The 27,759-nt window shown below is 39.4% G+C and overlaps 2 protein-coding genes across 3 annotated transcripts in view; one reads left to right on the top strand and one right to left on the bottom strand.

Annotated features, from left to right (window-relative positions):
• Positions 1-3,776, top strand: part of TMPRSS2 (transmembrane serine protease 2) — a 40,687-nt gene extending 36,911 nt beyond the window's left edge. For both annotated transcript variants that reach the window (XM_072398323.1, XM_072398322.1), the window contains exon 14: positions 441-3,776. In XM_072398323.1, the coding sequence (XP_072254424.1) occupies positions 441-452 (12 nt within the window). In that variant the 3' untranslated portion in view covers positions 453-3,776. The remainder of the gene's footprint in view (positions 1-440) is intronic.
• Positions 3,777-6,964: 3,188 nt separating this feature from the next.
• Positions 6,965-27,233, bottom strand: LOC140337306 (interferon-induced GTP-binding protein Mx2-like). Its single transcript, XM_072421027.1, has 15 exons — positions 27,206-27,233; positions 24,275-24,444; positions 23,886-23,938; positions 22,717-22,912; positions 21,585-21,722; positions 20,219-20,373; positions 19,172-19,310; positions 17,612-17,810; positions 15,793-15,871; positions 14,948-15,070; positions 13,085-13,226; positions 11,856-11,908; positions 10,341-10,463; positions 9,067-9,300; positions 6,965-8,251 (listed from the first exon to the last, which is right to left on the bottom strand). The coding sequence occupies exons 2-15, from the start codon at positions 24,342-24,344 to the stop codon at positions 8,021-8,023; spliced, it is 1,935 nt and encodes a 644-aa protein (XP_072277128.1). The 5' UTR covers positions 24,345-24,444; positions 27,206-27,233; the 3' UTR covers positions 6,965-8,020.
• Between the last annotated feature and the right edge of the window lie 526 nt (positions 27,234-27,759).

Below are 27,759 nucleotides of genomic sequence, written 5' to 3'. Positions count from 1 at the left end.
TAAATTATTCCTCATGTTCTAGTATCTGGGCTGTCATCCTGACCTTCCATTTTTAATTCTCTTATAAAAAGTATTTTTGAAATCACAAACTAGTATTTTTAAATGATATTGGTGGTAAATCTCTTATCTTTTTATTCCCTTTCCCAAAAAGTAAAAATCAAAAAAGATTTTAGTACAATTAACAAGTGTGGATCTGTATGCAATTGACTTCAAATAGCTCTTGAAGTTTATAAACCTGTTTATAATGATTTGTACACCGCACATACACATATAAAACAAACAACAATACTGAAATAAATAAACTAACCAGTTCTGATAAATGCAATAATAATTATAATAAATACTAAAAATACCACCCAATTTCCCAGGATTGGAAACAAATATTTATGTTTCAAGGAAAGTTTTACAAGTAAAATTAATGTGTCTTTTTTTATTTCCAGACCTACAGATAACGATTAAGATACATACTGGCTGCACCTACTTTTCAGTTAACTGTATATTTCACAGTGATGGGAACATTCCAAAAAAGAAGAAAGCGCTACGCACTTTATAATTTTCTCAGGATGTCCCTCGCCTCGATTTCATAATTCATTTTTTTTACAGTTGTTTAAAGCAACTGTATGCCTGATATTCTCTCAGGATTGTACTGTATATTTCATAGGGATAAAGCCACTATTATTGCTTGTAGAAGAACGGGGGCGCTGTACTGCTGCTAGCGGTCAGTCTGCAAGTATTTTATACTATTTTGTTTTCACTTATTGTAAATATCTGTATACTACTGTGATATTCAGTACTTTTATTCCCAGTGCCATTACTTTTCTGTTATCTGTGATTTTAAATCTAAATAATGTAATATTTTCAAAATATACTAGGGTTGTGCAATTGAGGAAAAAATGATTGAGGTCTGTAAAATATGTGATTGTATGATTAATGTGGTGGAGAGCTTACTTCATGCCTTGAACCATAAATGAAATACCAGAAATCACTGACCATGCCTACAATTGGGCCAAATAAAAAACACCCACATTTGGGTAGAAGGGAGAAAAAAGGTCCAAACTTAAAACATTCATTTAAATGTTAATTTATTGTGTAAATGTATTGTAAAGTATAATATGTGTGTTCAAAATATTGTATTATAATATTGTGTAATTCCAAACTGATATGTAAAGGATCCTTTATTGTACCATTTCTCCTAAAATCTTAGGTTCGGGGCAAAAAGAATCTGTGCAGCTGACCCAGAACTGGATCTAATGCTTGATTAATGAGTTGGCTTCCCAAAACTGATTTTAGGGCATAGGTGAAGCTTGGTTGAATGAGCCAGTCGATGGCTTGTAATATGTTTTTGATGATGCAACCATGGGAGGTCCCTGCCGTAGTTCTTGGCTCTGCTCCTGGCCACATTGAAGTTTTTGGCGTTCTTGTCCACTTTACGAGGTCAATCACGATAATGTAAAATGACAAATCCAGCGGTGAAGGCTTAGGAATGATATTGGTAGATTTCCCATGGGCCCAGACGGAGCGGTCAGGGGTTTCTCTCCAACAGAAATATCACTTTGTTGTGCTCCATCACAAAAATTGATTTACTACTTCCCCACTACCTAAGCTATTTGACTCAGAGGAGGTGAGTGAAACTTTTGTACACCTATCTGTTTCTGATGACCAATTCCAGAACTCGGAGCCATCATTTTCAGAGATGCAAATGTTGGCCACACTTGCTGGAAATTGAGTGTTGCCATCAGATTAGGGGATCAGAACCAGAATCAGATCAGGATAAATGAAGTTCTTCACGATGCTCATGCTTCTCCAGCAATACCTATGGAGGAAATGGAGGTCTTCTTTGAAGAATAAAAAATTCAACTTCTAACACAAAATCTTACGGGTGCTTCTTCGAAGGATATATGTTTAAAATGAAATGTGTGTTTTATGGTACTGTGTTGGGGGAAACCGCACTATATGTTTACATTTTGCACTGGCAATTTCTTGTCCATAAAATTTGAGTTAGAAATCCCACCACTAAAAGATGTTATTTGCCTGGAAGCAAAGAGGATCTTTTAGCTTCAGTAGTGGAAGTCACTTAAGCATGCAGATAAGTGTGACAAGTGGTGCCACGGTTGGGTAAGCACCTGAGCCACATCCTCATTTTGGGTCAGTTAATTAGAAGGTATTAAACCTCGAGGACCAGATTACCAACCAGGCAAGCAATGTCAGTTTACATCATTTCTCAGTGATAGGTCATCTTTAATGCTTTTGTGCAAAGATAACTCACTATAGTTGTTGTCTGGGTTTATCGAACAAAAATTCAGGATATATATAATCCCATATCTGCAAAGGATTTGGATTTCTCTCTCTCCAGATTTAGAAGGTACTTCCCTATAGCACTGCGAGCCTGGCAATATGATTTTTTTTCATGGCTGCAGTTAGGCAGCAGATCTAGATTTGTATACTCGATTAAGGCCCTGGGCAAAGGTGGATTTGGGGTTCCACTTCATAACATTTCAGCTTCCTGAACCTTCAGCCATTCAATCAGCTGGGGTCCTTGGGAAGGTGGGGGCCCTGGGCAACTTGGCCTAGTTTGGTCTCCACTAAATCCAATTCTTCTATGCCTTCTATTTGCACCTTATTCTACTTTGCATGCACTCCATTAATGGCTTGTAGTCTATATTGAAAGCTCATACAAGCTTATATCTACAGAAATACAGGGGCAGCCATTGTGGACCCCCTATTAAATATGTTAATCCTCTGGGTTCAAAAGTTTAAACTACAAACTTGGGAGTCAGAACAAAGTGAAAGCTCTGGATAAGCATATTTGTTCCAGGTCCATTACTAGACTGCTGACTAGTAAAGTTGAGCACTACAGCAATGTGTCTAAAATTTGTAAAATGCAAAGTCAACAATGGTGCAGAATAAAAAAATCCTGGGCCCTGCAATGTGGCCTGACATGCCTCCTGCTGGGTCACACCTGGAACCCAGCAAATCGGCAAAGCTTTAGGGCTGTAGCTGTGACTCTGCAGGGAGTGTCAGACCCTTACAGAGACTATGGCTTCCAAAAGGAGAAAAAAAGAGAAATACTCTGCAACATAGTTTTTTTTTTTCCCCGCTCCATGGGTTCACAAAAACATGTTCGGACACTATGAACTTAGTTTCCTGTGTACATTGAATAGATATAAAACAATTTTGCTAAAATCAGACTTTAAAGCCAATGTCCAGGCAGAGATGAAATAGACCAATGAATGCAGCACTGTATTCAATAATGGATCATCACATTTTTGTTTTTTAAATGCAAGGATTGTAAGAAACTAAGTTTGACATGGTATCAACTTCTGCAATCAAAAGTACAGCCAAGTTCAGATTAGGGAGGGAAAAGCAGCGAAAGCTTCTCACCGGGGTCTTGGCCGATAGGAACGAGAGCGGAGTGAGAGACAGATGAGCCCATTTGTCTGACCCTTCTCCTTTCATTGTCTATACCGCTGATGGGATACAACCTAGTTGTATTTGTTAACTTAAGCAGAGAAAAATCATGTGGTCAACTCATAGACAGAACCCTAAACTGTGGCGGCTCTGTGTAAATCTATGTAACGGACTGACAAATACAAAGCCTTTGACAATATTTGTATGGCTTTGAGCTGTATGCAGAGTTTTGTTTATTATATGGATGTTGCCCTGCTATCATAAAGCACAATATTCCTTTACTGGTGCCAAATCTTGTTTTCTTATTGTAAAATTATTGACCTATGAATATAAATTGATTGTTACAATAAACATACATTTTTACAATGGGCATGTGTATCATTTCATATAAGGCTGAATGTGTGGGCCCTGGGTGCTGCTGTGTGCCAGTTGTGTTTTGGGGAATATTCAGTAATTTAGTTAGGGGTAGAGCAGTGTTTATAAACCTTTTTATAATGAGGAAAACCCTAAAATAGCTTTCAGGTCTTCAGGAAGCCTTAAAATAGCTTTTAAGCTTTCAGGAATTCTTGCTATAATAATATACCCACAGCTAATAGTACATCCTACATTTCTGGATATTGGGAAGAGTGTCACCCTTACCTTCTGCCAAAAAGATCATTGTTGTCACTTAAAATGACTTAAAGGGTACAAATCGCTCAATGGAACCCTGGTTAAGAAACACAGTGGTAGAGAGACCCACATACTGGGTTGGGTATTCACCTTGGGGTCTATAAGGTGAAGAGTTAAGCTGGCAAAATTGATCCTTAATTAAATGGGACAAATGGATCTCTATGCTGTAAGCAAATAGCATGTAATAGAAAGCAATAACAGAAAACTGGAATACTGTGTGGTTATGCATAAATAAGCCCTAATTATTGACAGTCCTAGATATTAATGAACATTTTCTAAAAATAGGTATAGTACTAAAAATTATGTTAAAGGAAACATAAACATAAATGGCAATCATTCCAAAATGGTAACCATAAAAAATGTACCTCTAATCCTGATTTCCTCCAGAAAGACAGTCATGCATTTCCTGAGCCAAGGCATCCCTGTTCTGTAGGCTCATAGTTGTATATCCATTGTGAGTTGGCCTGTAGCTAACAAAAAAGTGAAGGGACACATGACAGGGTGAGGAGGAAAGACATGAGAAGAAGGGTTAAAAAAAAAAATGTGGGAAGGTAAAAGTGCGGGAAATTCAAATAAAATGCGGGAAAAGGAGAATTATTGATTGGCTAATTTTTGTTATGGGAGGGAAAAAATTAATGTATAAATAAAGATGTTGGGTGGCGAGGGGTGAGTTCTTACCTGAAACGGCAAGCATCTCCCACCCTCCCTTTCCAAAAAAAAGTTATCTATGTGAAGTTTCATTGTCATGGCAGCAGGTTGGGGTTCTTTCAGAAGGTCCATGAAAGGGTTAAAGTTTGTTGGGAAAGGAAGAAAATAATGGGGTGAGACACGGCAGTATATGGGTCTCTTGGTTGAGGGTGGCCTTGCACGACACTTGTCGTGGGGCCTAGGTGTTAGAGGGGGTCATCCGCTGATTGTCCCCGAGGCGGTGTGATAGCGGCTGGGGGCCTGGTTAATGAGCGGAGCTAATTTTTTGGTAATTGTAAAATAATTTTTTTCATGAACCTGTAAGAAAGAAATAAGTTTAGTATGCTGCGCTGGAGGGGTTGTTTGAAATTTCTGAAGATAAGTTTACTGTGTGTTATATATCAGTTGTTAAACAGGCTGCTATGGCCAATTTAATCCAACAGAAGGCTGGTGTGTTTGATTGGGAAATAAAAAGGTGGGTGGGTGTTGAATTGGTCGGGGTTAGCAGTTCATGGATCACTCTACTCTACCCTAGTCATGAGAATAACTTTGGCACTGATGCTTTTGTCTCCGGTTTGACTGGAGATTTAGTGATGTCCATACTGTGCTGTGCATTGCTGAAGAGAAAACTGTACCTGCAGACATGCAGTGCAAGGATCTCCCTGCTTAATTAATTAGTTGGATCTGGTTTTCCTCGACATCTCCTGATGTTAGCTGATCATTACACCACTATGCATCGGAGGGCAGCTCTCACTTGAGGAATCGGAGCCCTGTTGCTCTTCTAAGAAGGACTTCTTCACGTGGAGACACCAACAACATACTGAACAAAAGTCCTTTTCTGTTGGATCATTTAACCTTTGAGTAACTGTGTTGTGTTAAATCAACATTTTTACCATGAATGGGCACGTGACGATTTTTTTTCCCTAAACCCAGCACACCACAAGGCACAGGTGTATTATGGTGCAGTGCATTGTCCTCTACTGTGCATTGGTCTGCCATTTACAGGGAATATTAAGGAATGTTACATCATAAGTAAGCTCACAGACCAGAATATATATACAAGTAGAGATCTGTACCAATCTGCCGTATTCCTGCTAGTCACATAAATGCCATATGCAGAGTAAAGGAGGCACCAGACAGACCCATACATCACAGCTACACCTCTGCCAAATTAGAACATTCTGAACCCCTTCTTGTTTTTGGAAGTCCATCATTGTATGCACAGTTTTATACTAGCAATATGCATATATTCTAAAATTGTTATGTCATATATTAAATACTTAACCAAATCAACATTTCTAAAAAATAATAAAACTAAGTTAGTGTAAAAAAACACAAAATGATCCAAACCTTCTACTAAAAGAAGAAAGTGATTGAAACAAATAAAAAACACATCAAGGTGTTGAAAAAAAATTGATTGTGTTTGTAAAACAAACCTACAGAAATGGCACCTTGCAATAGAAACCTTCACTATGATATCATTTATTTATGAACTGATATAAGAATGTTTACCCAATACTAAACTTTTTTTTTTTTTAGTTTTAAGCTATGCACAGATGTTAGATAATAATCGATTTTGTGCACAGTGGACCCCCAACGTCGGTTATCGATCTTTTAGTAAAATCACTAAATGACTGACCAGGGACGACTTTGATTTCCAATTATGAAGAACACACACAATTGTTTGCTTTCTGCTCATCCTCCCTCCACCCCGTCCTATAGAACTGAACAGCGTTCTGTGCATGTGTCCCTTCTAATGTCACTGAAATAAATTATTAAAGATAGCGACAGAAATCTTACACATGTACATACCATTAGCTAGACCTGGGAAGCGTACATACACAAGTTATCGTGTTTTTGACCTCGCTTCCTATATTGGTGACCGATTGACATGGAAAAGGAAGACAAAACAATAATAGCTGGTGTACCCCTGTTATGGGGGGGTCATGTAAATGGCGCTCACAAACCAGGTGTTGGAGCTAACCTGTAGATAACGGAGAAGATCCTGAGCCTTTGCTATGTGGAAGAGTGGGGATAATAATAAAGTTGGCAGTGCCTCCACCCAGGACAGGGTTAGCGGAGGGGCTCCCTTCCTGGGACATTAACCAGAAATAATAACAGTAATATAAAACAACATCTGAGGAACCACTACACCCAGCATGCAACATTACCCATTGCAGCTAAATGAACACACAGGCTGGAGTATTTGTAAGCTTTATATCTCAAAACAGTAATAATATTTACAATCCATAAATATCAATGAATACACATATCAAGCACATAGCAGAGTCCTGTTCTCATGTTCTCATCTCTGCCCCGTACTTCCTGCATTTCCTAAGTGATCTCTGATGGGGTTTCTAAGGACAGATCAGGGCCAGGAAACACTTCAACAACGTATTTGCAATTTACAAAGTTACAACTCAGCAAGCACATAGAAAAGGGCAGTCCCCTACACTTGCTTCCAAAACTTTTCTGTGTTATTGAAAATGGTGTTGTGTTAATTCTCATATTCCTATCATAACAGACTATCTTTACATGCATGGGCCTAGGAATTTTAGTAGCAGCTCATTTTTGAACAGTTTCTTTTAATTGTAGGACAGAAGTTGTTATGCACATACACTACATGACTCTTATAATTCTGCACTTGATCCCTCTCTGTTAAAAAGGCATAAACATGCACTCTAAGGCCATCCAAGAGTAAGTGGTTGCACCTCAAAGAGAACCAAGTCTATGGCTTTCCTTCAAGGGATTTTTTTTTTATTATTTTTTTAAAGTTTTTTAAAAATTAATTATATTTTCTCACTGGCTTACCAGAAATATCAGTGCCTCATATAGATGGCGTCTTATCACCTGCCTGAGCTTAGCACGACTAACACATATTAAAAAAAATAAATAAAATAACACTTGTACAATGTGACAATGACTCCTTATCCTCGAGTCAGATATTGGCCCTGAGCGTGGGCCAAAGACAGGTCAGCCTGTGCGGGGACCTAACCATTGCTGCTGTGGTAAATAGAAAATCCAAATAAAAAATAACACACAGACAGCTTACCCCCATTGATACGATTTTGTACCAGATTAAAGGGGGCTGATTTAGATTCTAACAAAAGCTAGGTATTGGTCTGAGGATAATTCACATGGTGGTTCTAGAACACAACCTGGCCAGAATGCGGGCCATACGTTCACTAGCAAAACATTAATATCAGATAGTTCCTAATGCAACTGCTGTTAAGTCCTCTATATAACCATAAACCTTTTAGTTGGGGAATGTGGCCAGTTTCAGCTGGGCAGAGGTCAGTCGTTTAATGCGGTCCTTTAAGTTCTTCCTCTCTCTGCTCATATCCTGCTTCTCCTGTAACAACACGTGCAAGTTCTCTCTATCCTGGATCAGTTCCATGATCTGGGCCTGAAGCTGTTGTGCGGTTTCATACAGGACAAAATGCTGAATAATCAGGGGGATTTGATTGGCCAGGCGAGCCACTGCAATCTAAAAGAGAGAATAAAAAAGTTAAAAGTCGAAGGGATAAAAAAATTGGTACTCGGAAGAAAGTTAAAAAATGTAAATCCCAAATACAGGGTCATTTTATTTCAAAGCTACTTCTTTTCTTTGAAAGGTTTAAAGAATTTTAGCTCTGCCTATACTATGCACTTCCTCAGAGGTCCAATATTGGTCATAATACCCAGAATTTGCATCAGCATGGGCTTTAAGTAATAGCTAGGTCTCCTAAATAATTATGTGATTTCTCTTCTCTCATTGCCAGGGGTGTGGTTGTAATAAAAAGAAAAGGGGGCACAGAACTATCCATGGTGATTGTTGTATGTAAACTTGCCTGCCCCACTACACCCCTGCCACACAAAGGAACTTCCCCCAGAGTGACGTTATGAGAGACGACCGGCCCACTGCCCTGAGCCTGCAATTCCATACAGGAGACATGGTCTGTGGCCAGAGCCAGGGACCACCAAAGAATTCCTAAAATATAGAAATATTAAATATAAAATAAAAGTGGGCATGCGTGCCCATTCCTGAAAAAAGAGAGCATGGCATTCCCACCTGTGCCCGCCCCACTAGACCGCTGCTCACTGCCCTGTCCTCCTGTTAGCATTGGTCAGCACTTGTGCACTGCAGAGTTCCTCATTTTTCTGCCTTTTGCTAGCTTTGTCAGTCTCAATGCTGCTGAAGAGAAGTTCAGGTGCTGCACATTTTAAGCTACTAAAAATTATTTTGTATTATTACATAAAGATTCCATAGGATTACATGGTTGGATTTACATCTATTTAAAGTAGTTGGACAAGGAAGGTCACCTTGAAGTATGCCTGAATGTGGTAGGACATTTCTTCAACTGACAACTGCAATTGGCTGGGTGGTTGCAAAAAATTATTTTTCTTCTTTTCTTCTTCGACCAGCTCTCTGGCCTCCTTCAGTGATCCACCATAAAACGTGTCTTGACAATAAATGATTTTCTCCATTTTGAACTGAATCTGGATTGCCTCTTCTGCTTTTTTCTGCTGCATGTTACAGATATTTTCAAGTTTACCCTTTAGAAAGTGAAAAAAGGAAATAAAGGGATAAAGTTTTTATTATTTTAACTAGTAAGCTCAAAGCCAACCAGTGCTCTATTCTTCCCTCAGACATCCAGAGATGAGAGCGTTCTCCCTCTGTCCCAACCAGCCAGTGCTCTATTCTTCCCTCAGACATTTATGGATGAGAGCGTTCCCCTTCTATCCCAACCAGTCAGTGCTCTTTTCTTCCCCCAGACATCCAGGGATGAGAGCGTTCCCCCTCCGTCCTAACCAGCCAATACTCTATTCTTCCCTCAGACATCCAAAGATGAAAGTGATCCCCCCTCTGTCCTAACCAGTAAGGGCTCTATTCTTCCCTTAGACATCCAGAGATGAGAGAGTTCCCCCTCCAACTCTACCACCCAGTGCCCTATTCTTCGCTCAGTTATCCAAAGACGAAAGCGTCCTCCCTCCCTCCCTCTGTCCCAACCAGCCAGTGCTCTATTCTTCTATCAGACATCCATAGATGAGTGTTCCCATTCCGTCCCAACCAGCCAACGTCCTTCTTGTTACCTTTGCTGGTCCCACCAGCCAGCACTTTTCTCACTCATAAGTATTTTCTCACTTTTCTCACTATAAGTAGGCCTTCACTGTCCCAGACAGCCAGCACTCTTTCCACTGTCAGATATCCTGAGATGTCCCAACCTGGCAGCACTCTTCTCCTCACTCAGACATCCTAAGATGCCAGTGAACCCTCGCTGTCCCAGACAACCAGCACTTATTCCACTCACAGACATCCTGAAATCCAGCGGACCCATGCCGACACTGACAGTTACATTCTGAGATGTACGCTGACTCTCATCTCAAGCAACCACCACTCCTCCTCTCATCTTTAGGCTGTCTATAGATGTTAGCAAATCTATTTGGACTCAAACAACCAATGCTCAAGTGTCATCCTGACAGACCATAAATTTAAAAAAGCATGGATTTTAAATTGAAAAAATGAAAAGGTGACAGGTGATCATTCACATAATTGTATTAGGCCATGAAATGCTATACAAGGAGATGGGTCTTACCTTGACACTTCTGTAGAGATTCTGATATTGCAAGAAGTTTTTTAAAGCGGTCCTGTTGAAAGATGATCGGACGAGCTCTAGGGCAATCAATACATACAAAATTAGCATTCTTTCAAAGCTGACCTTCAGGGTAACAGCCAAACACATAGATAAAATGTATAAACTGTATGTGTTTGGAACACACAATCATGTAAAAAAAAAAAAAAAAATACTTTTAGTAAAATTAAATAAAAAACACAAAAATCAGCTTAAACAAGAATACATAAATAAATAAAAAAAACTGAAAATGCAATAATTCGGTATACTGTATAGTAATATATTTTTCTAAAACACTTCCCTGAGGTGTCCGTCACACACCTATAGACAAAATCACATAAATATATTTTCTATTATTTTGTATTGGATTGGATACAGGACTTTGTAATCGCTGAGGGACGCGTATGCGAATGCCGGGTATTCTAATTCTTTCTGAACTTCTGTACTTCCATGCAAAAAGTGTGTTAAATTTTTGGCATGGAAATTTATTTTAGATTGTAGGCTATAATTCACCGAATTACTCAATAGTTACTTATAATTCACCTAATTACCGCATAACTCACCGAAATATGTCCAAAATTTTATAAATTTTTTATAAAATATGTCCAAAATTTTATAAATTTAATAATAAAATTTTTTTTATAAAACATAAAAAAAAATCTTTAAAAAAAAAAACTTTAAAAAAAAATTGTGTATAATGTATATGTACAGTAGCTTATATAATATATTTATAATACAATTATATATATATTATATAAAAATTTCTTTGTATTGAACTCAATACAGCTTTTTTGTATTGAGCTCAATACAACGTTATTTGAATTTCCAGCCCCACCTCCCGCACCGACGCTTGCAGCGACGTCACCGGGAAACCCCGCACATGTCACTGTACACGCCGGGAGAAGACAGAAGAGGACAGACGTGTCCGGAGGAGCTGCGGGGACAGGGTAAGTACCGTATTTTTCGGACCATAAGACGCACTTTTTTTCCCCCCAGAAGTGGGGGGGAAAAGTCCCTGCGTCTTATGGTCCAAATGTATCAAAATGTATCCTCCCCAGCTGCTGTCCCGTCTCCCCTGTATAGCCCCCCCTCTGCCTTTTCTTCTGTCTCCTGTTCAGCGCAGCTGGAGTGACTGTGTCTCCTGTATCTTGCTCCCGGCATCCTCCCACTCTCAGCATGATTGGCTGACAAAGTCATGCTGGGAGCATTCTCATACAATGTATGACAATCGGATTGCAGTATAATGTTTGTTTATCCACCTGAGAAAAGTTCGGGTTTAACACTTTTTGCAAGTGTTTTTACCCCTAACCAAGGTTGGGTTTAACGGCCAGGTAGTTAAAGAAAAGTCGGCCCCTTGTGGGTAAACAAATCTGAATGGAATCATATGAGCCGACATATGTTCCAACCTGATTTCAAAATCTTCTTTACAGCTACCAAATAACTTTTCCCTGAGTACATTTGCTTATCAGGATTTTATACTTCTTTTCTAAAGTCGAAACACACAATATCAGATTCATTAAAGCTCTCCAAGACTGGAGAAGATAGTCTATTATGGGAGAAACGGAGTGATTCAGCAAACCTGGAATGGATTTGGTCAAGGATTTAAAGCATTTGCCAACTAAGAACAAATAATTTCTTAGAAATCTATTCTAGGTTTTGTGGATTACCCAGGTTCACCCACGAAAGTCTATCCTCTCCAGTCTTGTAGAGCTTTTAATAAATCAAGCCCACAGAGTACATGCCTCTGAAATAGGTTGTTGGTCTAGGAGTAGGTGGACGTAAAGACTTTGTACACAAGATAAGCAACTAAACAACTGGACACAACGATGGCAGCATGCAAGGTTAATCTAAAGCGCAACTTACCCAAAAGAAAAAAAAATCAGCAACCCAAACCTATACCAATGCAGGGCAAAATGCTTTACTGAATTAGGGTTTCCCCAACTGCTCGGCTCAGCAGTCTAATATAACCTCAAATAGAGAACGTCAGTAGGAACCCTTTAAATGTGTATTGGGCAACCACACAGATAAACTATGCCTTTGTATCAGTGGTGGTCAATTAAAAAAATTATGGAGTACCTCAGGTATGCTACCTAACACTTCCAGGGACCTGTGCAATGGCAGCACATTTGCTTTGTATCAAACTAAGCAGTTCAATCAAAATAAATGGGCTGTAACGTGCACAAATGCCAAAAATGGTCCTACTTTTTGGTATTGGGGCTATAATTATGAGCCCCAATGGTAATGTCAATGACTGTAATAACAACTTCCAGTATTAGTGTAAGAGGATACAATATTAAAACGAAAATTAACCGCACATTGGTGTCAGTGAACAAAAACATAAACCACACATGTCACTTTATATTGTAATATTGAACCTGAGCATTAGTGTCATTGGACACAATAAGAACATACAGGATTGATGTTAGTAATCGGAGAAAAGCAAATCGCACATTGGTGGTAGTAATTATAATAATATTAAATCTCTCATTCGTGTCAGAGGTCTCAATAATCCCACGCTGTCCTCAGTAGTATTAAACCCTACATGGGTGTCAGTGACAACAATAAAGCCCTGCATTATTGTCAGTGGCTGCGATAACTCCTACCATTGGTATCAGTGGCGGCAATAATAAACCATATAGGTTTACTTTTGAAGCCACAGTGAATGTTATAAAAATTATTATTTTCAGGTATTTTTGACCAATACTTACATTTGTTTATTGATTTATTCAGAGTTTGTTCCCAGGAATTAAATCGTTTTCGGATCTCAGTAAAAAGTTTCAAATGACCATTGATGAGCTCCTCCTCGCCTTCAGTTACTTGGCCAATTCCATCACAAAAATACTTGATTTTCTACAAAGAAAAATAATACCAAGATGGATTCTAGGAACACCATAAATTAGATAATCAACTGAATGCAAAACACAAATTTCTTTTATGGGAAATACAGTACAGTAAGGCTGATTTTTATAAAGACCCAACTATGACAACTGTTGTTGTACAAATGAACAATATCATGGTGACATCTGACGATAGGCATGGGCAGTCAATGGATCCCCTGGAGCAATTCAGCCTTCTGGTTTCTCCCGTCCCAGAGCACATTTGTGTACCCTCTATAGCAGTGTTTCTCAACGTTTTTAACATGGGTTAACCTTTGAAATAACTTTCATGTCTCCAGGGAACCCCTCCTATATTTACTATATCCACCGCTCACAGTACATTGACTTAATGATCACTGGGAACAATTCCTTCTACATTGCTGGTCAGTGGGAAGGCTGCCATTCTTACAGATTATAAAAAACAAAAAAGCATTGGTGTCAATGGTAACTGACCTGAGAGTCACAAACTGCTCATTGCTTAAGCAACCAGTAGAAAGCTCTGGAAGAACCCTGAATGAGAAATACAATATGGTTCCAGCGAGGCATGTGCCAGCGAAGGGTATCTGTGCCCTCCTGATTTTTGCAGTCTTGCTGTAAGTTCTCCAGCAAATAGCTGTCTTCTCCTTGCTTCTGCTATATCTGAGCACTGGGAGCTGGAAAATTTAGGCATCAACTGTCCTCACTTTCTGACTGATATTACACTGACTACAATCCCACCCAGCCCGTCGATCACTTCTCAGTATTTAGTATGGCTCAGCCCAGATGCTTACTTGCTGTGGGTGTAATAATGCTTGATCCTTCATGCCGACCCTTGCTTTGCCGGACTCTCGGACTTCCCCTCTGATTTCCTTACCCTTCGGACACCTTGCCTAGCTTGTTGCTTTTCTGTGTATGACCTCTTTTCTCTGACCTGCCCTCGCTTTATGATTAGGACATTATAGCCTTTGTTGTCACTGTGGACCAAATGAGCTAAGTGTTATTTGCCAAACTTTGTACCCCAGTAGCAAATCTTTGTACACTGAAGTCTAAAGCCAAGCCGAGGGCTGTATAGCACAACTAGCCTCCCAAGGCTGAGCTGGGGCTTGTCTATAGTCAAATACTACATTGACCAATTGGGGTAATATGTCTGGCATAGTGTTAGCATTTGACTGGCATAGTGTTAGCATAGTGTTAGCATTATAGCCTTACAATAATATTGTGAGGAAAGTCTAAAAACATTGGAAGGATGAACTACTTTTTATGTACTATATGCCATCAACATATGGAGATATGGAGAGATCATCAACCTGTTATGGAGAGCAGAGATCATTGCTGATTTGTTGCCATTATCATTAATCTGCCATATTTACCTGAACTGAATGACAGTAACCCCCAGGTAGCTTTAGCTGATTCACCCAAACTTCACCCCTGGCTGTGCCTGTGCCGTAAAACCCCAGAGACTTGTATGGGACTGCCTCTAGAACAGTGTAGAAGATAACCACAAGTTTACAGACATTTACTGGCCATGCACGGCCAAGAAAGAAAATGTGTACCGAGCTTCTGAAGATTTCTTGTTAGTTTAGGTCAGAATTTCAAGAAGATTAAATTGATAGATTTAGAGCCCATGTAGCCTTATATGTGAATGACAAACCCCTGCAAAGTGCTGCAATAACATGAAGGTATGACTAAGGCTTTAGGAAGTGGTGCTGCTCTTACGTCTATGAGAAAGGTCAGTTTATCTGTTTCCGTCTCAGGGACTCCTGTGCCAATCATTTGTAGCTTGTTTTCTGCTTCCTTTAGCTTGTTAAGAATTTGATCCTCAAGATTGGGCAAGGTTTTCTAAAATAAGGGAAAAGTAACATTAAACATAATCATAATATACCCATCTCCCAGCATCATTTCATGCACAATAACTTCAACTTTAAAGTCTATATAAACCTTTGCAGGTCTTGATGCCATGACTACAGCACTTTTCTTTTCATTTTTGTTACCTGCTGCTCCTGCAAGTAACATTCCTGTCCCTGTGATTACCCTAGATTGTTACTTTCTTTAATTAAACATCAAACAATTCTTCTTTTCATTACCTATGGCATAGTGGTATTTGTTGTTCTCAGGAAATAACAGAGAAGGCTAAAATCATTGAGATTTTTTTACTCTCTATTTGTAAGCAGCAAGCACTAGTGAGTTGCAAACATTACATGCATTACATAGTGTACAGATACACACAAAATATATTCCTTTCTCCATTATTGGAAATCTGCAACGAAAGGACACATAGGACTTACAATGCAGAAATCCATTCCAAAAATGCTAGTCACTGGGTTATCATGCTGTCAAAAAGACAATAATATATTCACTGCAAGTTTGTCAAGCAGGTAACACCATTGATTATAATAACCTCACATTTGGTTAGTGAGACCAAAAGTTTTTTCCCCCGGTCAGTAATGAAAACATCCTTAATTCTCTCAGTATGGGTCTTCTTTAAAGATGTTTAGATGTGAATGTGATCAGCTTTGATAGACACCGTCACAAACATTAGCTTACATGGGTAAGTTACTTACTCCAATATGCTCAACCAGTTCCAATGTAAGTCTCTCTGCCAGTGTAGGGATTGTAGCATGACCTTCCTCCAGGAGAACCCTAGAAAGAAAAATTAAATCCTTTTTTTTTGAAGACAAGCAAAATTCAAGAAAGGATCTGAAAGTGTCATAACACCAAATTATATAATCTCTGGGCACACACATGATTATTTTTTCATTGTATCAAAGAACTTCTAGGGGCCCCTATGTGTCAATCTAAACAAATTCCTACTCCATTTACTAATTGATGTACACACCCTATACCAGACTGGCCCAGAATATACACCTGATTTCAGTTTATACCTCATCAGTCTTGCCTAGCTGTGCCCATTTCCAAGAATGCAAATTCTTGGTGATCCTTGCTGTACATTGTTAGCTAAATAATGTCACTCAGTAAGGTCTACTCCAGATCTTGTGTCTCACACTCTCTCCATGCAAGACATTGTAGTTCCCAGTGGCAGGGTTTCAGAAACAACGGCAGTTCTGCCAATCAAGGAAGCATTGAGCAGGTTAAGGTATGGCCAGGTGTGGACTGACAAGCTACAGGTTTGAGAATCAGCCGATAGTCACAATTCCAGGAAAATGTTTTTATCTAATTATACAAACATGCAGAGCCTACATAAGAGTGGAAACTGCTCTGAATCCATGAGCAGTGCAAAGTTGCATTCGGTAGCCTTTATTAGTCACAAAGACCTGGGTTCAATAGGTATTTGTGGGAGTTTCCAGGGGCAATAACAAACTGCGGAGCAGATGCCCCTATAATTAGGATTTGCATCATCTATTGCTTTGGATAAGAGGCCATACATCTATTTTGAACCCATTTCAATCCATTTGTTTGCCTGTCATTTGAATTGGTTATGGTGAATTGCTTTTGTTCTTTTTTACTGTATTGGCAATCTAGTTAAAATTGGCCTAAACTGTTTCTGTTCCAGTTGACTGGCCAGCCTTAGATCCCCAAGATCAGATGTTCCAGGCACAAAGGAGGGAGATAAATATGTTAGGCAGTTTGCCTACATGACACCAATTCCTCTTCCTTCAATACCTGGCTAAAGAACACATTAGGCTAGGTACACACGTGCACAGGGCTGATATCGGGAAGAGAATCTTGCCTGTTTACAGTGCTCGTCATTCATCGTCCGAATGACCCTCCTGGCAGATCAATGGATGATGGACGATGAACGACCTTAATGGAAGTAAAGGGGGAGAGAGCGCAGCAGGGTGTCGCCCTGTCGTTCTCCCCCATCCCTCTCCATAGAGGGGAACTGTGCCGTATGTACAGCACCTGTTTGTGAATTGTGCAGTCGTTAGTTGTTGGGAAGGATCGTGAAAGATCCTTTCCAACATTCATGACTGCACGTGTGTACATAGCCTTAGTTCTGTTACAAACAATTCCAGACAAATGGCTAAAAACACATTTCAAATTTACTTATGGAACTAAAAAATATATCCAAGAAAAAATACCCCTAAAACACATAAAACAAAATGAAAGAGAATACTGAAAAATGTTTCTAGTTCTAAGAACTTTGTACCTTGCCATTGTATTGTGTCCAATCAAGGGCCACATGGGGGCCATTTGGTGTTTGCTGTTTGGCCCTTGGCTCATTAGTAGTAGTGGGAGCTCTGTTTGCAAAAGGGGCTTTAAAAGCAGTTATCTCTAACATTTCATTTCACATGCCTCCAGCCCCATTCTCCAAGAGGGACTTCTCTGACCATTACCATGACCAAGATTGACAAAAGTTAACAACCGCATCTCTAGCAGGCTCTAACAAAACATGGGCAGCTGGGGAGTCAGCAGCATTACCTGAAATGTTCATGATTTTCAAAGAAAGTCTTCTCATTATCTATAGCATTTTTCAGGGAAAGTTTGCCTTGGATTTCACTCTGCCCGCGACACTTTACAATCATGTAGCCTTTCTTCAGCGGATAGGACAGGTTTCTCACCACGTCAACAATATCTGCTTCGGCTCCTTTGTCAACTAGGTCTGGCTTAGTCAAGATCCCTGAAAAAAAAGAACAAATGTATATTATTATTTCACCCGCATGGAGTCTTTTTAGATACCAAATACATTTTAAAAAATCGGCAAAAATAGCACAAGACTTATAACGCAATGATATCCACATATCATATCAATAATCTAAAAAAAACAATAATTTAGAAGAGAAGCTCGGTTTTAAGAGAGGATAATCAATATACAACATTTACTGTAATTGTGTTTCTAGTTATGTACCCAAAAATGGAATATTGTCACATTGATATTTCTTTTATATATAACTTGTAAAAGTCAATTTGGTTCCTGAGGAAATGGACATAGTCCACAAAACGAAAAATAATAATTGAGACTTTTTGTATATTTCTCCTTCATGTTTTTATTGTAATGTCATACTTATATGTATAAATAAATGATTTATTTAAATTATTGATACAACATTTGGATGTTATCGCCCTAAAAGTCATGTTGTGCTGTATTGCTGTTTATCTAATTCTAAGATGGAATGTGGCATCGGCTAAATTGAAACAGATGTGCTAATACAAAATAGTTTAATAATAAATTCTAATTTTAGATAGCGGTTAGGCAGAATGAGGTTCTCGGCAAAGTAGCAACTATGGGCTCCTAATTTCTTCAATTGACAATGATAAGGACTGCAAAAGGCACAAAGAAGTGGCATCATTTGTTCTGTGTGCATTGCTTCATTATTCACCAACTCTGCACAAATAAATCCTCCCAGGTAGGTAGGTACACAGGTTTGATCAAATGCACTATCCAGGAGTATGAAAGTTGTAGCAGGGCTCTTGGATATTTTCTGAGCCTTATGCCCCTACCTTAGGCTGCCTTGTGGATGGTCCTGCTCTTGTCTGCCCGTGTCAGGCTGACCATCAATGCCTGGTGTTATAAATGTTATGAGAAATATTGAAAGTAAAGAAATAAAATTAAGGGCTAATGTCAATGGATGTTTTTTTCAAACATTGTGGTTTAACTTGCTTTGCTTATAGTAAACCTAAACAGCCCCTTGCCAGCCACTCGGTCACATGACCACAGCACTGGTTCTTAACGAACCAACATATGCACACTTAATAGCTGGCGGCAGTGAGCGGTATTAGTACCATGTCAGAGGTGGATGTCTGAATGAGTGATCCTGTATGTAAATGGGGATAAGGGGATTTTACATGGTGTTTACCTGTATCAGGCTTTCCATTTAACGTGTGCAGGATGGCTTAGAATCTGCAAAACTGTGCATGACTGAATGAAAGGCTAGAGTTTAGCATTAATATCTACTAACAATATTGTTTCACAAGAGCATGCCAGGTTGGATAGAAATTCAATAGATTACTTGTGATAATCTCACATAGGTCCCGACATACCTATTGTCCGCTCTCCACTGGGGTCAACTTGTTTTGCCATTTCCAAAGCTTCAGTGGTTGCAATATCCACGTTACTGGGGACCACTACTAAATTAATGGTCTCCTGCCTCTGGATGTACTTCCTGATCATCATCTTGATCTGTGGAAACATAACATTTTTTTTTGGTCAAAATGTGATGAAACATAACACTTGCTAATATAAGCCATGTATGTTAAGCAAGTTTTGGCTAGAACTAAAGGCTCTCTATACAAACAAAATATGTGTCCAATTAAAAGTGCATCTTCACATATGGTTCAAAAATCACCAATACCTGTGAATTCTGCCCCTAAAGTCTACTTGTTATAAGCTGGGACAATGCTGCACTGCTCCTAAGTTTAGGGCAAAGTTGCCATTCTCATGTGTCCGATGAATAGGATGGAAAAAACAATGGAATGTTACAAATGGAATAGCTATCAGCATTGTGATTGCATGTAGCTTGCCTTTCACCACTTGGCCACACCCTTGGTTTTCCAGATTCACAGCTGTGCCCCTGCTGCAGAAACCCTTCCAATGTGTGCTTTAGTGTCTGGGAGGGGGAGCATGTGAGACACAACAGAATATTTTACTAGGTCGAGGGAGGTTTTTTGTCTACTTTTTGAGGTTTATCATATAATAACTTAGTTTGGTACTTGTTAAGACAAGAGCCATAACCTGTTGGAGCTCGCGGAACACTGGACTCCGGACCTTCCCCCGGTGATGTCATGATGCCAAAACCTGCCCACTCTCCCAGCGCAGGTCCGAGTCTGTGATGGGTGAGTGGGCAGGTTTTGGCATCATGACGTCTCTAGAGACACAACCGGCCCATCACCCTGAGCCTGAGATTCATACGGGGGACGTTGTCCGCGGCTCTGGCCGGTGCGCACCCCCTAAGCAGGGTGCTTCTCCTGAACCTGCTGGGGGGTGCACCAGCCAGAGCCGCAGACCACCACTGGTCTCCGTGCTCTCATGGCCCACCTATCAGACTGCTGGGGTTTGGTGAACCCTGTATTAAAGGATTTGAAATAAACCTGATGTCCGATATGTGGTGGCTGATTAGGTAAAGCGACTCGTGTGATTCCAGGCAGATCAATCAGTGTCAGGTCTGGAACATCCGGAGACACAACTTCTAGGGTTATCAGGTTATCACAGATACCGTTCCCTTCACCAGCAATAAAGTTTTGTGCTAAAAATAAAAATAAAAAATCAGGGTCATGTTTAACAGAATATCACCACATTCATTTTATTTTAACACTTTTACAGATATTTTTTCAAGGAATTTAATTTCTGCTTCCTTACAGATAAATTCAATAAATTCGCTACGGTCATATGACCTCTGTCCAAGCCTCAGCCCTGCCTCCTGACGTTTGTCCAAACTTCAAATCTGCTTCCTGACACATGAAGTCTGATTTATGAAAGCTCTCTAAGACTGGTGCAGATTGTATATCATAGGAGAACCTGGGTGATCCAGCAAACAAAGCCATTACCAACTACATAAAGTAATGTTAAGAAGTCGGATTAGGTCAAGTATTTTATTTTATTTTCCCATAATTGGTTTCTTTTACCCACCCCAACCTTCCACAGTGTAATAATTGAACAGGGCCTCATTTACAGGTATACATGACCAATGGGTGGTTGGAATGGCTTCCCAGTTGCACCAGAATCCATCTTTAAAATAACACTAGAATCACCTTAATTGCTAAAACACTAAAAACACCCAAAACATGACTTCTAAAAATGTCTTAAAGTGTGCACCCCAGACTATTTGTAAAGGGACGTGACATTTAAGTGGAAGCTCCTTTTGTTTTTTTTACAAACTTTAATGGAAATAAAAGAAAAAGAAAACAGTGACCATTAGTGCCATTACTTCAAAGTAACCCTACCATATCATATACTTTATTCCGTCTTACTAAAACTCTGAGCACACATCAGAGACGAATGGTGGTGCTCGTCTAGGGACGAGGTCCCCCACTGTTCTTCATCAAACCACCAAGGTGGATTGGTGGGACCTCAGCTGTAAACCCAAATATCCAAAATATATATATAGTAGTAATACAGTATGTTGTCATCATCGTCATTGTTACTGACCATTGAAGGTAGTGCCCTGCAGCACAATGGGCTAGAAGACTCTGCTGAGTGTTGGACTGGAACTAAGCTACTTCTATAACCATTCACCGGTAAACAAATTAGGTAAAAATGTTACTTTTCATTCTTTTTTTGTGTGTTTTATGTATTTTTCTTTACTAATACACAATCAAAATTAAATTAAAATAAACACGTGTGTTATAGCTGTTGTACTATGGTTATATTTTTATGCTTTTATATGCTTCATGACATGTCATTATACTTAGTAATAGTCACAGCCAATAAATTTATACAGCCACATAGTGAGCCTACCTCTCCTGACTTCATCCTCCACTTCGGCTGGGCTCTTCAGCTCTGCAACATGGTCTTGATAACCTATTTTGCCAAACCATTCTGTACCCAACGGGGCCTTTTTCAATTTAAGTTCCAAGGGACAACGAGTGACAATACCTACAGAAAGTAAGAACAAATTACTATTACAAAGAAATTTTCATGATCATATATATATATATATATATATATATATATATATATATATATAAAGCCTAACTTGATATATATATCCTCAAGTAAAAACCAACATTTTTTTTTATCCAAAGTCGCTATTAGAAAATAATACTTGGTTTATACTTGGGTCATACCAATAAGTGTCGCTGTGTAAAGTGTATACCAACCTCTTCCCACCTGAGACATAATTAGAGTATGTTACAGAATTTACACACAGCACCATCTACTGGTAGCCAACAATAACCCACAAAAAATCATTTCAGAGCAAATGACCCATCATTGTCAACTTAAGTACAAAATATTTTAACTGTTAAAAATTTAAACATACTGATCCCATGTATTTAAAACTTTTTCCTTTTTTAAATACATATTTTGTTTTTAAATAATACAATATGGATATATTTTTTCTTAATTTTTTGAAATTTTTGTTTAAAATGACAGTGACAATCAAATTTTGTATCCTAGGTTTATACTTGAGTCAATGTAGTTTTTCTGTTTTTTTCAGCTAAAAGTAGATTACTTGGTTTATATTTGAGGATATACAGTGACTTTAATCATAAACCAGCTCACTGTATTTCAGATGTAGCAAAAATGCGAAAATGCGAAAAGTCACCAGTATTGGTTCATGGTTGATACAGTAATCACGATTTAGAACCCCTTTGTTGGGTTCCTGATTGTTACTGGGTATTTCTTTCTTTGGCCAGGTTTGAGGGCCGCCAGCTGCACAAAGTATCGGCTGCTAATTTTAGAACAAGGCATATTATTTAAGGTATTCTATGCATGGAGCATCATCATGAGGAATATAGAGATTGGGCCAATGATAATGCACATGCCATTATTTTTTGGAATTGGATGGGAAAGTGTCACACCAAAGGGAAACTAACACCAATATTAGATGACATACCAACTCCTTTTAGTCTATGGAAGAATGACTTACCACTGCCTCTGGGGAGACACACTCCGGACAAAGCCTCCAACACGGAACTTTTCCCAGAGCTTTGGTCACCAATTACGGCGATGGCTGGTAGACCTAAATACTTTTCCACGCCCAGAGCCCGCAGCGAATCAATGAGATCAATACAAGGACGGATCTGATTTTCATACTGCTGACTGAGCACATTTTCTTGTTTTACCTTAACAGTTATAAGAAATGAGAGAGGTTTGGTTATTTATTTTTTCAAGTGTATTTATATGTTTTTTGAAAGTTTAAATATAAAGATATCCTTAGGGCTGCTGTTAAAATGCTCAGGGGGACAAACACTGGCCGATTGCCCAGGGCCTCTACCTCCTCCAGGATCCCAATTTACAGAATGATAAGGGAGGTGCTTGGAGCTGGGAAGCTGTGCATTTGTGCCCCCTACTTCATAACTGCCCAGGGTCCCATTTTGTCTAAAACCGTACCTCTCTATGATTCCTAATCCCCAGTGTGATGATGATGTCATGAGAAGAATTGCTTGATCTTTCCAAGTACATTGGATGGTTTATCCAGATGCCCTTCCTCATAATACAGTGCTTATCTTAAGAAAAACAATTACCCTAATTCCAGTTGAAATCACCCCCTCGTTATCCCCCATATAGAAGCACTGACAAAAACTAGAAAAAGGGACGCAGGACTATTAGCCAATCAGATTCTCTGCTTTCACATCTGCACAAATCTGGGAGCTTTATCATTGGATGATTTTACTAGTATGCCTCCGAAGCTTTATTGTCCAGTCACATGTTGGGGCAGGTGGTAAGTATTACTCTGCAGCAGTGCATCAGAACCAAAGTTTCATGGAACCCTAAGGTTTCTCCAAAGTTTGTCAGGGGCTAAATTAGAAATACTCAATTTCTGCCTCTAAGGTGAGTTATCACCAAAACTAATATTATTGTTTTAGTTATCAATAGGGATACATCCTTTCCACTTCCCAACGTCAGTGGCCACCCCACTAATCTACCATAAAATGTGGATACCAGATATATTGGCAGGGGGTCCCTCAGACCTAACAATTATTTTGGGGGTTTCTCCTTGTTAGAAAGATTGAGAAGGTATTTCAAAAATCACATTTTATTTTTGCTCATGCCAAGCAATCAATAGGAACAATTAGAAATGAAAGGCATACTTACAATGGTCTGAGCTGTGGCCATCGCTGATGCCTGCAGTAAGCCATCAGACAGCACTGAAATATCATATAAAGTAAACACAGGAGTGAGAATTTTTTGATAAATGTAGTATTTTAATATTATTTCCATCAATAAACACTTCTGTATGCAGTTGCCTGAGATTAATTGATAGTGATCGCTACACAGGAAGTTGCATGCATCTGTCATGCAAAATGTGCTGCCATAAATGGTTCATTGCAGAACATGCTAAACTCCATTGCTCCTTGTGTATAGAGATCGCTCCCTGCGATGATGAGAGGTGATCACACTGGCAGAAATGAGCACCCACCCCTAAAGTCTAGCCAAAGTAATGTTAATCCTAAATAATTTCATCCATGAATGGTATTTCCTACCTCCACCTGCAGGAGCTTGGTCCAAGATCTGATCTATTATGGAAGACACTTCTTTGAGACTTTGCATCATTGATAATACGTTTTAGCTTGCTGGCTTGTTGATGTGGGGATGAATGGTGGCTGTTGATTGGCTGGTGTGTTCAAGGAATTTGCCAATGACTTGCAAGAAGCTTGAGGAAGGAAATAAATTGTTAAAAAACTTTTACTGTTTTTTGAAAAGGGCTAAACAACGAATGATGTTGTGTTTCTTAATGGAAATGTAAAATTTTACAAAAGAAATAAAAATGAGGCATAATTATACAAGGTATATTAATAAAGCTCACCCAGCCAAATCTTATGGAAATCTTTAGTGGACTTATGGAGTCTTTAATGGTATCTGTGGTTCTCCCTTACTTCCTGTCCAAAAGACAAAGGTCACAGGGACAGGAAGTATGCACAAATATCCTTAGGTGGGGGGCATGCCAACAGTAACCTGTTTGCTCCTTTTCCATTCTCTGAACTACCTCCCAGGGCTACTATACTGTAATAATTGTATGGCTCCTGGGGTAACAGGGTCTAGCCGCACAATGCAAGTAAAAATAAAAAAAATGCTAGGAGGTCAAGATTTGGGGCAAAAAAAAACATGCAAATTCCCTGTCTTTCTTATTCCTCAACCAGTTTTTTTATTTCCTGTAAACATTCCACAAAGCACAAGACACACAAAGCTGATCTTCAGGAATGGACTGGGGATCATTAGAGGTCAACCAATAGCCAAAGAAAATGCCTTGGGACTATAGCTGGCAGCAGGGGCAGAATAAGGTGCCAAGTCTGCAGCTGCACAAGGAACCTGCACCCACCCCAGCCAAGCCAAACTCCACACAGGGGCCAAAGTTGAGTAGCAGAAGAGGACAAAATGGCAGCTGTCAAGCATAAAGCTTGCATTGCATAGTGCTACAGAAAGCCACTCTAGATAAAAGTAACCACTCACCCCCAACAACAAATTTAATTCTGCTTTAAGGACCTGTGTTAATGAAATTTGGTCTAGTGTCCATGGGATCAGTTTGAGACACTTCCAAAATGTATTCACTACAACTTCTGGTACTTAAAGTACTAAGGATGTTTGAACTCCTGTTTGCATTTTTTCCTGAAAAAGTGGATCCTTACCGGCGAAACGCGTTGGGTATTCTTTTGAAATATTGACTTGTCATGGCATGGCATATTGAATACCCTTACAACCTCTGAACTTTCTGCATTGTTATTTGAAGATCCGATGAAATTGAACATAAAGTTCCCTGATTTTTGGCTCCAAGTTATGGGCCCAATAGCCAGTTACTTCTACTTCTCTTACAGTATCTCTTAAGGTGTCACACTTACCTCTTCCTCACTAAAGTGCAGGAGCCTCTCTACTGTGCATGCCTACAGTTCCAAATCTTTAATCAGTAATGCCCCTACTGCCAGCCTATAAGGAAATAACCATCCCTGGCTATTAAGCTAGCTCAGACACAGCACTCAGCCATCGTGCAACGTGTCTCCACTAGTGCCGAGCCCACTAGCCTTGCTTTGTACTTCCTTTACACCGGTTGGTTCATTCTGGGATTCCACTGTCCAGCTCCTGTGTTACCCCCTTGTTGTCCAGTCTGTTGTTTTCCAGCCTATTTACTTGTTCCAGTGTTCCTCTCTGTCTATGGAGATTCTGTGTCCCCTGTGTTCTCTGTGTCTGCAGTGGCCCCTTTGTCACTGGTGTCTATTTTCTGGATTATTGGTATTTCACCCCTGGCTGTGACCCGGCCTCTCTTGCTTGCTGCCTGTCAACCCCGAGCTTCCTTGACAAATCTTCCGCTTACTGATTTGGTACCATGTATCTTCCTGCCTACCCTGGTGTGCCCAAGGACCGCAACCTGGCGGTAACCCTGCGCCTTGGTCCTTCTCAGGGTTCATAACACTTTTTTGCAAGCCGTAGCACCCCCTAGAGGCTCTGACTCCCAAAGCATGACATAAGGGAGTTGCTAATTTATTCTTTTATTCAATTATTTTGGGGGATCTGTTTGCTTATGTAGAAACAACTCCAAGATCATTAGGAATTCCTTGACAGGTGCACTTGACCCAAAGTTGACTTTCTCTTTGTAGATTTATATGGGCGTGCAAAACTCACTTGAAGCAAACAAAAGCCTATTGACAAAGACAATTAAGCCACACCCTGTTGTAAATGTAATTCAACTGTTGGTCCTATGGTATTATATTTATCTTTTCCCATACAGTAATAAAAACAAACAATAAATGACATGACAGGGTCTCTTTATGCATTCTGACTTTGCAGTACAGACCCAGCAAATATAAGTCACCTTGTCCTTCTCATTTCCTTTTTCAGAAAGTGATCAAACCTTTTCACTAAATAGGCAGATGACAAGGAAGTACATTAGAAAACAAGATTGTAATCTGTTTGTGGTATCAAGTAACATGATATATATATCATGCAGTCACTGGAACCCTGGTCATGGTACATCACCGTTAAATCCACCGTTAAACTAGTTATGTAGAATGGGCACTGCAACATAAAGAAGAGGACCTGTCACATACACATGAAGAATAAAATCAATCTCCAGGAAATTAGGAATTAGGAAATCCAACATTTGTCACTAGGACAGGAGGGTAAAGCAAATCTTCATGTGGGCACACCTGTTCTGGTGATAACAGAATTCCCATTGCTTTTTTTTTGCATTGCTTCTTGCCCAATGGGAGCCAACATGGCGTACCCAAATGAATTCAATGAAGCTATTTTATTTGCAGTTGAAAGTCAGATAAGTACCATATAAACTCTAAATCACTGCATTTAGGATCCAGCAGGAATTAGAAACTCTCGTAGAATAAAGCTGGATATATCTAAATTCCAAGGCATCTCCTCATTTATTACCCTTTCTAATTGCCCCGTGTATAGAAGAGGTCAATACTCACCAGTGTGCACAGCTTCAGCACCAACAGACTGGAATGACAAGCTGAATTCTCCTCTGCTTTTATTACAGGGATTTAACTTTAGCACCTCCTCCTCATCTCCTTTCTGTTCTGCAGAATAGAAAGCAAAAACCTATTTCCTTTCTCTTCTGGAGAATGGAAACTGAAACATTTCTTGTGAAAAGTGCATCCTTTTTTTTCTAGTTAATCTGTATTATATGTTATCCAATATCACTTTCTGGCAAACCAAATTATCGGAGTTTCCATGTAACCCCTTCACTGCCAGGAGTGTATAAGGGTGGGTAAGCAGATTGGCCGCCAATATTGCATTTCAATGACCATTCGGATAGATATTCTGATTTGTCTAAATGCAAATCATAAATGCAAATATGCTAAACAAACATGCACAGAATTCTGATTTGTTTATTCTACATAGAAAAAGATGGGAATTCTGACTTCTAGATTGTAACCTCTTCAGGGCAGGATTCACTCCTCCTGTGTCACTGTCTGTCATTAGCATCCCCTATTTAATGTACAGCGCTGCGTAATATGTTAGT

This window comes from Pyxicephalus adspersus, chromosome 1 (genome assembly GCF_032062135.1).
Source record: "Pyxicephalus adspersus chromosome 1, UCB_Pads_2.0, whole genome shotgun sequence".
In the NCBI taxonomy this organism is placed as follows: domain Eukaryota; kingdom Metazoa; phylum Chordata; class Amphibia; order Anura; family Pyxicephalidae; genus Pyxicephalus; species Pyxicephalus adspersus.
The sequence above is the reverse complement of the archived record's forward strand: the minus strand, read 5'-3'. Positions and strand labels throughout refer to the sequence as shown.

What these genes read in the sequence shown, in the direction of transcription:
- LOC140337306 (XM_072421027.1), bottom strand. Translation starts at nt 24,344, where the DNA reads ATGATGCAAAGTCTCAAAGAAGTGTCTTCCATAATAGATCAGATCTTG. An exon ending in GGAGGATGAAGTCAGGAGAG is followed by an intron (nt 20,374 to 21,584) that starts GTAGGCTCACTA and finishes TTTTATTTTTAG; the next exon opens with CACAAAACTTTATTGCTGGT. An exon ending in CACCACATATCGGACATCAG is followed by an intron (nt 19,311 to 20,218) that starts GTTTATTTCAAA and finishes ATGTTTCCACAG; the next exon opens with ATCAAGATGATGATCAGGAA.